The following is a 16972-nucleotide window of genomic DNA, read 5'->3' as shown; positions in this document are numbered from 1 at the left end:
TTAACCCTGCACATCATATAATACCCAAATTAAGTTTTAGAGTTTATTTTTTTCTAGTGCTGTGCCACAGTTTGAATCTGATTTTGACTTGCATTCAAAAAAGAGACAGGAACAGTTGTTTCATGATGGAAACAGTTCAAATCCAATAAAAGCATCATTTTAGTCCAAATCAGCCCTTCACAAACGCACGCTAGGCATTTTTCATGTACCTTTCAGAGGACAGCTGTCTTTATTCCATTAATGCCGACTGTTGGTGGCAATGTGTCATTTCCATTAGATTACAATCCTACTTGAAACACAGAGCAGATGCCTACATGCCTAAACTACAGGGAGCACTGAATACTTTTTTTCCAAGTAAGACAAGGCATCAGTATTCTCCCTAATACATCAAAAACTAATGCCATCCACACAGAGCCAAATGCTGCCATAGATCAGTGCTTTCTGAATAACAGCAACGTGCCATTTAGTTGCTATGACAACACATACAACAGCATAAAAACAATCCTGCTTAACTCAAGATATTTGTCATCCAGATACTACCCTAATATTTAAATAAACACTATAAATCTTTGCTTAAAGGAAAACTATACCCCCAAAATGAATATTTATGCAACGGATAGTTTATATCATATTAAGTGACATATAAAGACTCTTACCAAACTGGAATATATATTTAAGTAAATATTGCCCTTTTACATCTCTTGCCTTGACCCACCATTTCATGGTCTGTGTGCTGCCTCAGAGATCACCTGACCAGAAATACTACAGCTCTAACTGTAACAGGAAGAAGTGTGGGAGCAGAACACAGAACTCTGACTGTTAATTGGCTCATGTGACCTTACATATATGGTTTGTTTGGTTTCTTTGTGTGCACAGTGAATCATATGATCCCAGGGGGCAGCCCTTATTTTTTAATACGGCAATTTTCTATTAATGATTACCCAATGGCACATACTACTAAAAAGTATATTATTATGAAAATGGTTTATTTACATGAAGCAGAGTTTTACATATGAGCTGTTTTATGCAATACATTTTTATAGAGACCTACATTGTTTGGGGGGGTATAGTTTTCCTTTAATATAATTCTATTGCAGCTTACAGAAGTAGTCTTCCAGTCTTCTGAATTTATGAACGAATAGACTGACATTCATTTATCTTTTTGTTGTGCACCCACCTTGTAACATCAGCTATAAATGCCAAAGACACATAGGGCGTTCATGTTAACCCCAAAACACTTATTATGAAGAAGACATTCCTGTACCCCCCCCCATACTGAATTCTTTTTGCGGACCATAAGTTGAACATATATGTTGATGCTAGTTATGAAAAAACATAAAAAGTAAAAGTAATAATAGGTCCACCCTGCATTGATCCAGCTGTTGTTGTAGTGTAGGGATCATCACAACCCTATAAATAATCAGACTTGCAGACTGATAACAGCTAGATCCAGATACAACCCCAAAATCTCCATTACATACCTGGTACTCTTCCTCTCCCTTGGAGCTGTTCAAGATGATTCTGCCTTCTCTCCAATCACTTTCTTGCTCCTCTTTCATCTTCCAAAGCAGTCTGTTCTCCTGAGTAGACTTTCTCAACACCTGAAGTGTTCCACCACTGCTCCCTGAGGCTCTATATCGGAACACCATGCAGATGACAGTTCTTGGCAAGTACATCTTAGGACTTAGTAACCGTGCATGCTGTCCTTCTCTCCTTCCACTACTTGGCAGCCTCAGGTAATGTTTGCTGTTTCCTGTATATGAAGAAGAAGAGGCACACATTTACTTCATACTTCATTACCTAAATAATGATAAATGTACATTTTACAGACTGTACATTATAAGACAACTGTGAGGCAATATTAAATGTGTTGTAATCCAAATATACTTTTTATTCTAAGCAACTTTACATTATGCATTAAGGTATTTCTAATATAAATTGCTATTCCCTCCACTGCTGGACCTGACTACATGTACCATTGTACCCAGCCTCAGACTGGGGCATTTGGCTGTGAAACCAAAGTCCCTGCTCACAACGACCAGGGCCCTTCCGCTTCCCAGAATCTACCACCCAAGCGTGCACATCACATTGTGTCACATTGCATGGGCCGGCAGGGTCCAAACAGCCCAGTCCAACCCTGATTGTACCAATAGTTAGCTCTCCTCCAGCCAAAAATCAGTTTTTCACAATTCCATGCATGTTCTATGATTTGCAGACCTGTAAGTTCCCACAATGCAAGGCATTGGCTGGAGGAGAGCTGACTATGGCTTGTTTCAATAGTATAAGGAGTCAAAATCAGCAAGAGTGAGAATAACAATGAACAGACCGATACTGCTTCCAAAAATACATTTGTAATTCTCCTTAAAGGGGAACTCCACAAAAACATAACTTGAGCTTTTTGAAAAGTAAACATAATTTCAAACAACTTGGCAATATACATCAATTAAAAAATATGCAGACTTTTCATGATTTTTAACATTTTCTGACAGTTCCCTAAGCCAAGCCCCCTGCTCTTCTGCTGATCTGTCTGACTACTTTGCTGAGCTGGCTGACTACTGCTACTTTGTATCAACAGCCAGCTGTCCTTAGACTGCATCCTCCAAACCCCACAACTCCCTGCACACATGATTTCAATAAGGAAAGGAACATCACAGTGCAATGCATTGTGGGTTATTTAGTTCCTGCATGCTGTTTGTAAGCTGTGGAGAAGTTGTTAGAATTTGTAAGTAGTTAGTCCCTCCTTCCCTGCCAGGATTTCAAATGATGCAGAAAGAGAACTGTTAAACAGCTGGATTTCAGCATAGACAATGGCATTTATTCATACTTTTTGAAGAAACAGGTAACTGTGATGGATATATTAGGGGTTTCTGTGTTATGTGGGACTCTTTATCAAATTTTGGTTTGGAAGCTGGAGTTCCCCTTTAATAGATATTGGAAAGTTGTTAACAATTTATTTTGCTTATAACTTTATATTTGAGTTTACAACTGTAATAATGCTGAGAGACACTAGGAACCTAAACCAGAGAACAAACAAAGTGTTCAAGCATACTTAAGGATGCAGGCGTGTGAGCATAAAGGCCTTCCATATGAACTTAACAATGTAAACTATAAAGTAACTGAAGTATAGTAGGAATGTGAAGCGAAATCCAGAATTTTTGAAGACATAAAGTGACACAGAGTAGTTTTTTGGTAACATATGTGTATAATTAATATCCAGGTGTTAGTAAAACAAATAAAGTGGTAAATAAATGCTTACATTCCCAGGTACAGGTATTTTCAGTATCTGAAATCGCATACAATATCCCCTAATTTGTGGTTAGATATGTGTTTTATCTGGATTTATGTCATTTCTGGAAATGATGGTGCTGTTGCAGTGTATCACCATTAAGAATAATGATCAAATTGTAATACAAAATATATCTGGGGTTACACACATGTATTAAGGTCTGAAAGCCATGATTGCTTTTAAATACGTTCCCTGGTTGAAACAAAAGAAAATAACTTACTCAATGGAAAAAGACTGGTAGAAAAGGAGTCAACAAAATGTCAACTACAGCACACTGAAATACTCAAACGCAGCCATTGCCTCTCCTATATCATTACAACATAAACATTATCTCACTTCTGCTGATTAAAAATATTAATATGTATCCATAAAATGTTTCCATTTGATGAACAATCCAAGAGTAACCTGGGCTGAATGTTAATAATAAAAAAAAAAACTTATTGCTTTTCCATATGCCAAATTCATCACAGCTGTTTCTCTTTGTCTAAACTGTTGTTGTATTTCATCACAAGAAAGACCACCCTGAACCCACAGCATCTATAGATTCTTTGGATCTAAAGAGTGATTTACACTCTTTCAAAGAAAAAAGCCAAGAGGCAATCACTATAAAGAAAATTTAAAAAAAGCATGTAGAACATTGGAGAATTTTGACAATGTAGTCATTACGGGCATGGAATATAAAGGCCCCCAAGAATAATGGGGTCTTTTTCACAAATGTTCATGGCATATAATCTTGCAAATCGGTTTACTTATGAGACTGAATGGATAATAGTTGTATATTTGGATTATTAAACCACAAGGTGAGTTACATTATATTGTGATAGAATCTTAACTGTGCCGACAACTGTTCCAACAACTCTTCAGCCTGATTTATATGCCTATTTGTGTTTGTTCATATGAATTTAAGTTAAGGATTCATTTTTTTTGCATAGTCATGTGGTTACCAGCTTTGTATCTTTTATAATGGTGTGTATGACTTGTGCTGTACTACAGTTATGGGAAAATATGAGAAATCCCTAAATTTTACCCAGGAGCATAAAAAACAGTACCCTTTTTGTAGCTATGTATGCCTTAACTTCACTCTAAAGAAGTATAAAAACCTACTTATTTCTGTGCACAAAGAGGACCATTTGTTGGCACGCTTAGAGTACTGTAGACATATCTATAATTTTCAGGAACCCTAAAAATATGTGAAAGTACATGAAACATAAAGGTGTGCCACACTGATGTCACTACATTCCAGCCTGTAGCTGTTGAATATTCCCCTCTTTGTTCCTGACATACAGATGCCTCCTCTGTCTCCCTGATGTGACTGCTGTGGGAAATCTGGATCCCCAATATGAAAAGCTTTTATATGCCTGTGACAAATCTTTCTTTCCAGGCACTGTTTGAAGCATGACAGCAGTTTCTGCAAGCCCTTGAAACACTAAGGGCTTTTTGTTCATGGCAGACACACCCCAGAGCCTACATACCATTACCATAGAGTCAAAGGGCAACAGGGACCTTAACATGCAAGATTTAAATTAACCTTCACTGAAACTCATCTTGCTTACTGTACAAATCATATATGAAGCTATAGCTGCAGAACAGACAACTGGTAACCTTTACCTTCCAGTTGTATAGTAAAATAGGAATCTGATCATATTAACTCAAACATTCCTTTGCTTTATATTTACATGTATAATTGTATATTGGGGCAAACATGCAGCTTGCCTCTGCTAGGCATAAAGTCCAACAGCACAATCTGTATATAACCACTTGGGGTGTTCTGGTCACTCTCAAGAATTTTCACTACCACTAAAATATAATACACAAACACATGTACATATTCCTTATAAAATATTGTCAAGATTGATCATTAATTGGTTTTCAGAATACTTTATATATAACAAACGTCCGCATGTTTATTTTCCTATCCTTGTGCCATTTCCCTATTTATCCCTAACTATTAGACTTCTTTTCTGAGAATGAACAGAAAGGGTTAAGAAAATAACAAGCAATTATAACATCTCAGGGGATGGAAAATTAAAAGCCAACTACAGTATAGGTTATAAAAATAGGTTATTCTGTTCATCCAGAAGGCTCATTATATTAATTAAACATTATTAGCCTGATAGAGATGGGCAGGAACTGATTTCTGCTGAGACTGTTGATAAGTTCTCATATTGTGGGTTGCAGGCTGTTGAAAATTAACTCCTTTGTGGACAGTAGTTTAAATTGATTTTGTTGGCTCACTTTGCTTAAAAATATTAAATAACAAAAAATGATGGCATTGGTTTAAACTGTGCTTTGTTGTAATAAAAAAATGACATTTTGAAAAAAAGATATATATATATATATGTATCCAAAAAATGCACACTGGGAACATTTAAAAATAAGTTAAAATCTCATAACTTTTAAAGTAAAAAATTATGAGATTTTAACTTATTTTTAAACGTTCCCAGTGACTGCTGTTAAATCTTGGCTTCTTAACCAAAAATAATAACTGCCTGACCAATATATTTTTGCATGGCCCTATGTCTATAGTTCTCTACTACAAGCTATTTCATTGACCCATGAACCAGCAGATTGGGTGAACCCAATTTGTCCCAGCATACGGGTGTCTAAAGCACCCCAATAAGTAGCAGGTGCTGCAACTGGTGTATCATTTACAAAAGTAGTTGCAAATTAGCAAAGGAAATAATGGTGCAAATTGCATTGTGCCTTGTTGTTCACATGTGAATAATTTTGTGCAAGTGAGTTTTGTGTGTAGGTGCAACATTAAAGAGAATCTTGGAAGTAACACCTTTCTAGTATAGAGAAGTGTGAATTCCATTAGCTTTCCACTTATCTTAGTAAATGAACCCTAATGGGCCCTGAACGCCTTTTCTTTTTCTTTTCACCAGACATACTGCTTGTTCGCACAGAGAATTTAGTATGTTGGAAGTCAATGTTATCTGTTGTGCTATGAAGTGCCATAGGTAACATTAATTAGACGTGGTGGTGGCTTGGAGTTTCATTTACTTGATGCCATTAGAGAATTGACTTTTGACTACAGTCTGCAGAGAGGCGATTATGTTTACGTAATTGCATGTTATGTAGTAGAACTGATAAGGTTAATGCCTAGTAAAGCTAATTAAAGGGAGGAAAAAAGTAAAAAATTATTCAGAAATCCACACTTATATTCATAATTAAAACAGATGATGGTGTGAAGGGATTACACCTTTTTTTAAGAAGAGTGTGTCATTTCACAATACGTCTCTTTCCTATGAATCACAATGAGAACAGAGAGTTTAAAGCATATTGAATATCTCTCCGTGCTTATGAAGTCCCAAATAGAGTCAGATACAATACCTTAACTCCTTTAAAAGCCAGACATGCTAGCAATGAATTGCTCTTTACAGGCCACATGGAACTAATCTAATCTAAGTCTCACTTGCTTTCTCTGTATTTACTTAGCAGCTTCAAGAGAGCTGCAAGGTCGATGTGCAGGTTTTTCACTGAAATCTATACAAGGGTTGGCTTCTGTGAGGACAGTATATAATCAGGACATGTATAGATAGCTTTTTTGGTTATTGTACGTGTGGTCGCAGTACAAGAAATACATAGATTGCAAGTCAGATAATACAGTAGTCAGTAATGGAAAACACTACTGTCTCTTCATATATCACACAAGCAGGCGAACCTTAGGGCCACAGGAAAGCATGTGATTGCCACAGACAACTTTGGATTGTAATAGCTTTCACAGTTTTTTTTAATTAGCACCATTATTTACCTTTCTTATATTAACACAGGGGATTGCTACATAAACATGATATCTTGGTTTCTATTGGCTGAGCAAGGCAACCATTTCTGAATACAAAAGCTGGCAAAAGAGCATGTCTAGGCTTTTGATGCATTATAAAATACATTAAACAGCATATTTGTATTTGCCCATCATTTTATGTAACTGTATAAAAAATACAATCATTAGTGGTTATATGTGGTTATCTACTGTCTTACCAGCAATAGAGCCAGAGTGACCCATCCAGGGGCTATGGGGATGAAATGACCATGTGAAGTCAGCGTTGGTATCATGCGTCCAGCTGCACACATCATCCGAATGGTCGAAGTTGCAGTTAAATCCAGGCGGGTACTGAAATTCTTAGGGAGAAATAAAACAAGAGAATTTGCTTCCATAAGCTTTCCCAAAAGTATTTTGTGACTTTGTGTCACCTGGGGCCCCCTCTGTCAGGGAGCCCCTGAAGTAAGTACCCCCAGATAGACTATACACAAGTCATGGACAAGTATAAGGGGCACCTGGGAAAGAAGTCATGATGGCAGCGCTGTGCTCAGAAGGAAAGTAGGCCAAAAATTACAAAAATGAAATACCCCAGCCTGAGATAAAAACTAAGCCATTGTATTCAGAGGGGATACCTTAAATTTTCAATTTTCATTTTCACTGTCCTTTAGACATAAAGAGCCAGATTCAATTCAGTGAGAAAAAGGTTTATTACATGAAAACTCATCGACGACATTCAATTTGAGATGCAATTCAATTTAGAAAAATGTCATGCTTAATCACGTGAAAATTCAATTGATGTCTATGGGAAAAAGCTGCAACTGAATTTGGAGAATAGTTTTTTTCTCCTTGAATTGAATCTTGTCCATGGGTTTTCATGTGATATATCATGAGATAACATTTTCTCACTAAATTGCATCTGGCCCAAAGGACTGATAAAAATATTGCATAGTATTCTGAATAGGAAGATAAAAATGAGTGGTCAATCAAAAAAGTAAACATATATCTATGCAAATAGCTAATCATTCACCTACAAAATAATGAAAAGGACAAGGAACTACGAAATAACAAGCACAATTACCATCAACACAAGCCTCTCCACATTCCGTGGTCTCCTCATCAGACATATTCTGTGTTGTAACCTCTTCAGTCTTGATCGTGGGTTTCACAGTCTCTGTGGTAGGTTTCGCTTCTGAAGCAAAACAAAGTAAATAAGGTTAATTGTGGTGGATAGGTAACACCACTGACTATGCTGTTTTAACAGAAAAATATGAGATACCAGATTTAATTTGAAAAAAATAAAACGTAATGAAATTTCACATGTTGTTTAAAGTTCTACTGACTTCTTGAGGAAAAACAGATCTCATTTAATGAGTTTTGGCAAAATGTTCAACTAGCCACACATCAACATACAAAACAACTGAACCAGTTGGCTCTGGAGAGTTTATTTAATGATCCCATGCAGCAAAATCACTGAAAGCAGAGTTACTTAGCAACCAGAGAACTTAGCTGCCTTTAGAACCATTGGAGGACTCATTGAAGATGTATGATAGAGTTGAGCAAGACATTCATGTCCTCTGTTTGACTGGGGCAATCTACTGCTTGATTTGTCTACATCAGAGTGATGTTATGCTTTGTACTATACTAGCAATATAAATACAGTTTACTGTGAATAGATTATGAGAGGATGCAATGTCTTTTGCAAGATGTTTTATTAAAATGTATTTTGAATCTTTATCTGTAGCTAGGGAAAATAAATTGTAAAAACAAGAAGAAATTGCACACAATCTGAGATGTTAAAACAAGACGTTGAGATGTTAAGATGTTAATTTGTGTCTTAATCTGTATAATTATTATTAATAATATTCCTTTTAGCTGTTTTTATCCATGGTTACTGTAGAAAAGTTTCATTTAGTAGGCTTAAATCTTTATTTCAGTTAGCAGGTCTGCCGTTAGCAGCAAATCAAAAAGCTATCACAACAATACTATAAAAGGTAAAGTATTTATATCTTAGCTGGGATTAACAGATGGCTTGTAATTCAATGCCAGGATGCCTACTTTCTATCTAGGGCTGATTTTTAAAGCTACATTATCTGTGAGAAGGACCATAGAAGCACAATGCTAGTATAGTGGGCCCTAAGCATTTCCTGCTTTTTAAAAAAATGGTAGAAGTCTCTAGTGGGTTTGGTTTCCATGGCAACTTTTGGCTTGCATTGGCTCTGGGGAGAAAGTGAGAAATCCATTTTAACCTCCCATAATTTAAATACTCATATTTCCTGCACTGGATAAAGCATCAGAGTTTAACTAGAAAAATGTACTCCCAAATGGGTAAGAATTCTTAGATGCAAAACGGCTGCTTCAGATTTTGACCCCTAAGGATTTGTGGAATGAAAGTGCTGTTCCGTACAACAAAAACAAAAAAGCATTGACGTGGACACCCAGTCTTTCTAAGATTTCTCCTTAGAGAAATCAAAATTAGCATTTCTTGCAATCTGGTTCTTGTAAATAGAAGCAAAGGCTCTTCTGTTCTTTCTAGCCCTTCCATAACCCCACGAATACCAAGCTTCAATGCAGCTGATATCTGCCCCCCCCATACAATTTATCATGGCAAATGTAATTTCTAGCTGCCACTCATAACCATACCAGCTAACCAGTGGGTTAGACAGCCTTCCATAGCATGGACTCTTTTCAATATGGTGCATGTGTGTCATCCTATGACTACAAGACACTATACACAAGGGCATGTTAAACATACAGCACCTAACACAGCAATAATCTCTTATTTTACAGTATTTCTGACTTGAGTAAACATGGGTGCAGGATGCTGATCAGGATGTGTGAGAGGGAGTCGGCACCTTTAGGCTCTTTAATTGCTTGGTCTTTACTAGGCATCTAAGTTAAACAGTTACAAGAAACATTTGCTTCTAAAGATTTGGCTGCTGTTTAAATGGACAACAACTTTATAAAGAAAGGTGATTTACAACCTTTCATCCTATTCATCCGACCAAGTTCAACACCCTGCAAGACTGTAGAGTCTCAAATCAATATCTGACCGTGGCTGACTGCCAAATGGCTTACGCAGCAACTTTTAAAATAGAGTATCTTCAACCATTGCATCTCCTGCTCTTGATGGCATCTAACTCCCAGAATCCACAAATGTCTATGGATCTCTGTGAGTTCTGGGTGTGCATTTGTATGGAAGGTTTTAAGACCCTTGCCGAAGGGTGTGCAGAAAAAAGTTTCCTAACGCTACTTGATCTGCAGACTTTAATTTTAAGGGCACTTATGGTTTAATGGATATGCATAATCCCAAGGAATAATGAAAAAATAAATATATTTTGCTTTGTTAAGCAATGCAAGCGTGAAGCTGTGACAGATTGCTCTAAATGGGAAGTGGCTAAGAATTAGCTCAAATTAACCAGCGGAAGTATCACCACTTCCTCCTTGATGAGGTCACATTTATTTTAGTTATATAAATAGCTGCTATAAAGGGAACCATTCCACAACATGCCCCCAGCCTGCCTTACACAGCATGGAAAACCAGAAAATAGTTGGAGGACAGCTGTCATGGAACAGAACTAAAATATCTTTGAGCCTGTGAGATAACACTGGTGCTGTATGACTTGTGGATCTCTAGGTTATACAGAATCCACTGCCTTACAATAATCATGTGAATTCTCATCTAAGTGTGTCAGAGATTTTCACACTGCATTCCATATAGAGTGGAACTAATTATTTATTAAATGAACTGAATGAACAGTAAAAGTGGACAATCTGTTTGATTATTATAAAAGTAATCAATTCAACTTCCTAAACAAAGTTTTTTTTTAACAAAAAGGAGAACAGACAATGAAGTGGAAGTTGTGTTTATAAGGCAGGGTGTGTTGACAATCTATAGAGATTTTGTTTGTAAAGCTTCCATGTCATACTATAGCGCATGTAGGAAAACTCTTTTTTCCTACGTACAGCCATCACTATAGGAAAAAATCCATTGAAAATGATAAAAGTAACCAACAATAGGATAGTAGAGGTATAAATAAAATATAGGCATATGCTCAATTTACTCAAGCCCTATTTCACTTCCATGCTACACCAACTGGAAATGATCATCTTCTATAGGAACATAAACGCACAGGTCACTTGCTGCTCCCTCCCCATACGTCAAAACGTCCGAGAGCACCTGATGCACCCATGTGACAAAGGAACCATTTGTGATTTTTGTTATGATCCAGCACTGTGAAACACAGTTGTTGAGTTAATGGAAAAGAAGCGATTGGAGGATGTGGTGTTTGAAATATAAAGTCAAGAAAAGAAAAAGCCCCCTTCTGAGCACAGACAAGCAAGAAGCAGCTCCAGATTGAGCCGCCCAGCAGCGCAGTAATTGAAAGCAGACACTCGGAACTTCAAAAAGGATCCATACCAGATGCAGGGCATGGCTCAAAACAACAGAATACATCAGAGGATCACTAGGCTTTGGGAATGAACTTCAGGTGTTCTGTATTCCTGTGTTTTCGCATTTAGCTCTCGAGCCTGAGCTGTACTTTCTATCAAAATTAAACAAATGCTCTGCAAGCAGCTTTCACATTATTGCTTGTTGCTGCCTGTACAAAGCAAAGGCAATGGGGTTACAATCTATTTAAAGCCATAGCAGTGATTATTGTAGGGGGCCACTTACTGCAAATAGTATTCTTTCAGGAATATTGTGCCTATAGGAAAACTTGCACATATTATATTAAATGAAAGGCGCTTTATTTATATCTTTATGTGAATGAAGAAACTGCCAATAGATTTACAGCTCTATATACTGACCATGAATTTGTACAATCCACTATACATATTCACACAAGTTATGCAGCAGTTTCACAACCACAAACACAAAGCTCCAGCACCACTGCAAGAAAATGCTCTACCAAATGGAGCTGTATGCTTCCAGTGTTAAATCTTGGGGGGGGGGGGGGACAAAAATAAGTTCTATATAAATGCTCCATTTCTTAATTAAAATCCTCCTCTATTTTTTCCTCTCTTTTTGTTTTCTTTTCCAGACAGCTATGAAGTCTCTAAGTGTTGCAGATCAAATGAGCCCTTGAAGAGTTAAATGGGTCAATTGTAATTGTTAAAATGCACCCGGATATATTATCCTGCCTTTGTTTAAAGAAGAATGCTTCATATCCAGCTAATGTGCATAGTGACACAATGCATAACATATCTCCCGGGGCACGAAATGGGTTAAAAGGAACCAGGTCATTTAGGGATGAATCACTTGTGTTTTTCTAGCTGGAGAGATATGTGGAATTTACAGGCTCTTGTTCAGCATCAGATAGCCGCTCACAAGAGATTCAAAAAACCATGACCAAGTGCTTCTTCCTTTAGTGACCCGAGGTCATCTGATACCTTCAACCTTTAGTCATCAGCACCTCAGTGTAAATGTGGCCAGCTATTAACCCCAGCCAACAAGTACTCTGATTTCTGAAACTGTAGCGGAAAAGGAAAGACTCCAGAGCTGGCAGCTGTCAGCCTTACTCACATAACTTGGAGATCAAGACAGGCGTGCAGAATCGAAGTGGGGATTTGCTTTCGGACTTTTTAAAGTAAGAAGGAGGTGAAGACAAGTGGGATTAAGAAATCAGGACTCGAATGTCCAGTAGAAGCATTCCACAAGTGAGGGGTCGGTCGTGGTTATATCACTGCTGCAAATAACCCGGTCTCAAATGCAGTTGCAAACATAAAAGCTTTTTTCCATTCATCTTCCCTCCAAAGAGCATTAAAGGTACATTATACTAAGAGATGCTTAGCCTGAAATGCGTGTGTATTCTCTTGCTGGAAGAGGTACATTTTCAGAAGGTATGGCTCTATAAAGCTAAGCAACTTTCATGATAATGTGGTCACTTGGGGCACTATTGCTTTGGAGATATTGAATAAAATATACATTTTACTTTGGCTGGGCAAGCAGTAGCTGTCATAGACAAAACTGAAGATGTAAAAGGCTTAAAATCAAAACATGCTTATGGGGTATACCAGTTGATTTTTTTTTATCTTGACTGTGCAAAACACCAAAGTACAGCTTTCACGTACACGTGTAGTAGGATATTTGATTATTACATTTCTTTTGGTACATGTGGAGCAGAAACTTCCAACAAACACTGATGCTTGCCCCATAATATGGTGGCACAGTCCCTAATATCCTTTCGCGCAAAGGCTCCTAAATGTCTATGGAAAATAAAACGTTTTCAAACGTAATACCTTAATTTTGACAAAACAGAAAACTGTCAGAGGATGTGAATGATGTGCTCTGTTTGACCATTGCAAAGCAGTGTATTAAGGGTTGCTCTTTGCCGCTTCCTGTAATGAAAACTGCAGGAGATGTGTTTTCCAGATGTGTTTCAGTGAAACCCCAGAGCATGTCACAGAGCCCATCTGGAGAGCAGATCTCAATTTTCACAGATATGTGGGGTAAATCCTATAACCAGGCATCCTCAAGTATATTCGACCAATGGCTATTGTGTGTTGCAGAAGTCAGTTATGTTTTTTTTTTTGTAACTCCATGATATATAGATTTATATATAGACCTTTTCTTGTATTATCTCTATGGAGAGATAGTTAGATAAATAGTGCTCATACCCATGGGGAAAGATCAGCAAATAACAACTTTGAATGTAACATATCTTTAGCCATAGTAAAAGAAAAAATTGTTAAGGATTTTCTTTTTTTTTTTCTCACCTTGCCTGTCACAGCCCAGCACTTCCATCCGCATGCCCATTCCTGCAGGAGACCACCTTTCTGGATAAACACGAACAAATTGTGCTGCCACTGGTTCAAACCTGCGTACTTCAGGAGTATCATAGTGCATGTTCCCTTCAAACTGCTGCAAGAGAAACAAGAGACAAAGCATGCTTCAGCACACACCATCAAACAGCATCATTCCCTTCCCAAAAGCTTACATTAAACATTGCAAGGGGGAGGATTAATTCTCATGTATTGTAAAATATAAAGATTAAATCAATACAATAAAATTTTCTGTTATCAGTGCTGTAGGGAATGGAACTCTACAATTTTCCTTGATAGGAACATTAAGATCAAAACATCCTAGGATGGTTACTATTATATGTAGCCTGTGCCTGTAGGTGCTCCCCACTTGTGCCAGCTAAATCATGCTCAAACAGCTTTATTAAAAAGGCCATTATCAACACTGACAACTTAGGCCTCATTTATAGAATAGGTGCACCTTATTGTGAGCCAATTATGCTACAATTCTGGGACAAAATGCTGCATTGTAGCCAAATTGTGAATACTGCACTCATCTAGTAATTAAGGCCTCCTAAGTGTCACTGCTTTTAGGGTAATTAAATGTCAGATAATTCTGAATTATAGGGACTGCTTTATTTCCTTGCAATGACCACTAGATGGTGTTCTATTTTGATCTATAGAACTCCAGCAAGCAGTTGAGTCAAGAAGGCATTTATGTTTTGTGCCTATGTATAGGAGAATTTAACTCTTCTTTACATAAAAATATCTGTTCTCTATCCCCAAAAATACTTTTTAATATGTTAAACTATCACTGGGAAGGAACCTCTTTCTCTATAAGCTGCCATAAAAGTGTTATAGGTCACTTGAAACCAGGAACGCAAGCAGTGGGCCAGACCAAAAACCCTGTGGTGGCAGATTACAGACAGAGGGACAGGGAATGCAGACAGTTTTGTGCTCAAGCACAGGAAACTCAGTATCAGCTAAAAAAAGATCATATATATTGGTTAGGTTCAAAAAGCTATGTTTTTAAGCATTACCTTAACATATGCCACAAAATAAAGAGTATACACATTATTAATTCTTATCTTATCTTCTTAAAAAAAATGTTCTGAATTCAGCAGCTATTGCATGCATACCTTGGCCTGCTCAGTCTTTGAATCCAGTATGTATTCCCAATCATTCCCATTCAGGCTGTGAGCCACTTTGAACTTTCTTACAAAAGCCCTATTTTCCGTGGTTGGAAGACTGTCTCCACCACGTGCTCCTTGTATGATGACCCCTCTCACAGTCTTTACAGTGCCAAGGTCCACCTGAAGCCATTCTTTTCCGATCTGTCCAGGCGAAATATGGGTGTACCAGCCTGACCGACTGCTTACCAGACGGGCCACCCCAGAGGACCAGAGGTATTCTCTGGTTGATGATGCTGTGATCTGGGAATCTGAGATCAGGCCAGACATCATTCCCAACATATTAGAGCAGGGTGAATCTGTAAGTAAATAATGACAACTCCATGTGTGATGTATGTAACTCCATATGTTCTATGTATATAATTCATGTGATTTAGTTGTATAATCACATTTACTTTACAGTGCTACGCAATATGTTGGCGCTATATAAATACATGTTAATAATAAATAATTACCCAACTCCCCTAAAAATGGAAAAGATTACATCTGCCTTTTATATTTTCGCTTATCTGAAAAAAAAACGTTATCCAGAACTCTGATTTACAGGAAAGCCATCCAGACAGCCTCTAAGTAATTATAAATTTTAAAATGATATCTTTTTACACACACACACAAAGCCAAATCTGACCTGTAATTTGGCAACCATACAGCTCAACCCGCATTGCTATTCCAGTATCCCAGGTCTGCGGCCGGAATCGGATGAAGCGAGCCAACACAGGCTGAGGAATCTTGTTCAAGACAACTTCTGTTGGGTCCGTGTTTCCTTGGAATATCTAGAAATGAAACAGAAATATATCTAATATGTAAAATGAGAACAAAATAATTCTATATATAAGCCGGGTGGAGCGTAACCTCAAAACAGGGGCAATTTCAAAGACAATAGGAAAAAATTTTTGGAAACAAATATGTTGCAGATACATCAACAAACTCATGAGGGTGATAATGATCCAGGCCTATATTTTTTAAAAACCTAATTCCTCCTCAGACAAATACTAACATCATTACCATCCTAACAGCATGGCGTTGTTGTTGACATCTCTGATGTTGCTCATTACAGTGTCTCTCTCTCTTGTTCGTTCTGGTTGAGAACGGGTTAATGAAAAGACAGCAGAAGGAGAAACAGGGGTGTGGACATTTCTGTTCTAATCTCCATCCATTATCCCTTATACATTTCAATGCAGTCCCTGTTCTACTTATCAGAGACATGACCAGTCAATAGGAATCATCTGGTGTTCATGCTTCAGTTGCTTTGTGGATGTTTAAATTATAGATGTAGCTGCTGTACACATTAACACTGATCATGACCATGCACTTCCATCTCCTTGCCAAGAATGGTGTATGCAGCGCCTGAGAAACATCATGGCCCTCATCCAGGAACAAAGGCAAAAGAGTGGCACCATCTGCAACATGCACGATTACCACTATCTCTACTAGCTGATGCACTGGAAAATCCAGATCCTATGCAATGAAACCCTCTATATACACAAAGGTTCTATAATCCATTAATAAAAAAAGGTTAAGCTTCCATTATATTAACCCTAAAATGAAAATTCCATGTACAGAAGGTACAACGGTAAGGCACCCTCGCCATTAACAGGGCCTTAAAAAAATAGTACTGTTCACTATGTCACAGGGTTCCCAAAATATTCTCGTTGTATGGCATCCCCAGAGGAAATAGTGGGTTTCTGACAGCAGCCTCGCAAGGAGAACTGGACAATCAGACCAAACTTTAGATCATCACATCAGATCTTATTACAATTTCGAAGTTTTCTTTCCATACTTTAACAATTGAACAATTTTCAGCATCTGTGCATTAGAGCAGAAGGGACTAACAGTCTCACTGCATACCTTAATGAGATGTGAAATAAGGTGTGTGCAGCTTGGTAGGAAAAGAGGCAAATTATTTACATAAGGTTTCTGAGATCGCCATGTGGAAATGTCTTCCATTAATTACAATTTAATCAAATGGAAGGATTAAGGAGCTTATTTACCAAG

At 37.5% G+C, this 16972-nt stretch overlaps 1 protein-coding gene across 4 annotated transcripts in view; it reads right to left on the bottom strand.

Annotated features, from left to right (window-relative positions):
- nrp2.S (neuropilin 2 S homeolog) overlaps positions 1 to 16972 on the bottom strand; it is a 93339-nt gene that overhangs the window by 26806 nt on the left and 49561 nt on the right. For all 4 annotated transcript variants that reach the window (XM_018237402.2, XM_018237403.2, XM_018237404.2 and 1 more), the window contains 6 exon segments: positions 15606 to 15750; positions 14927 to 15276; positions 13764 to 13908; positions 8128 to 8238; positions 7268 to 7408; positions 1482 to 1753 (listed from right to left, as the gene is read on the bottom strand). In XM_018237402.2, coding sequence (XP_018092891.1) covers positions 1482 to 1753; positions 7268 to 7408; positions 8128 to 8238; positions 13764 to 13908; positions 14927 to 15276; positions 15606 to 15750 — 1164 coding nt within the window.

This window comes from Xenopus laevis, chromosome 9_10S (genome assembly GCF_017654675.1).
Source record: "Xenopus laevis strain J_2021 chromosome 9_10S, Xenopus_laevis_v10.1, whole genome shotgun sequence".
Classification (NCBI taxonomy): Eukaryota; Metazoa; Chordata; class Amphibia; order Anura; family Pipidae; genus Xenopus; species Xenopus laevis.
This window is presented reverse-complemented; position numbering and strand designations above follow the sequence as displayed.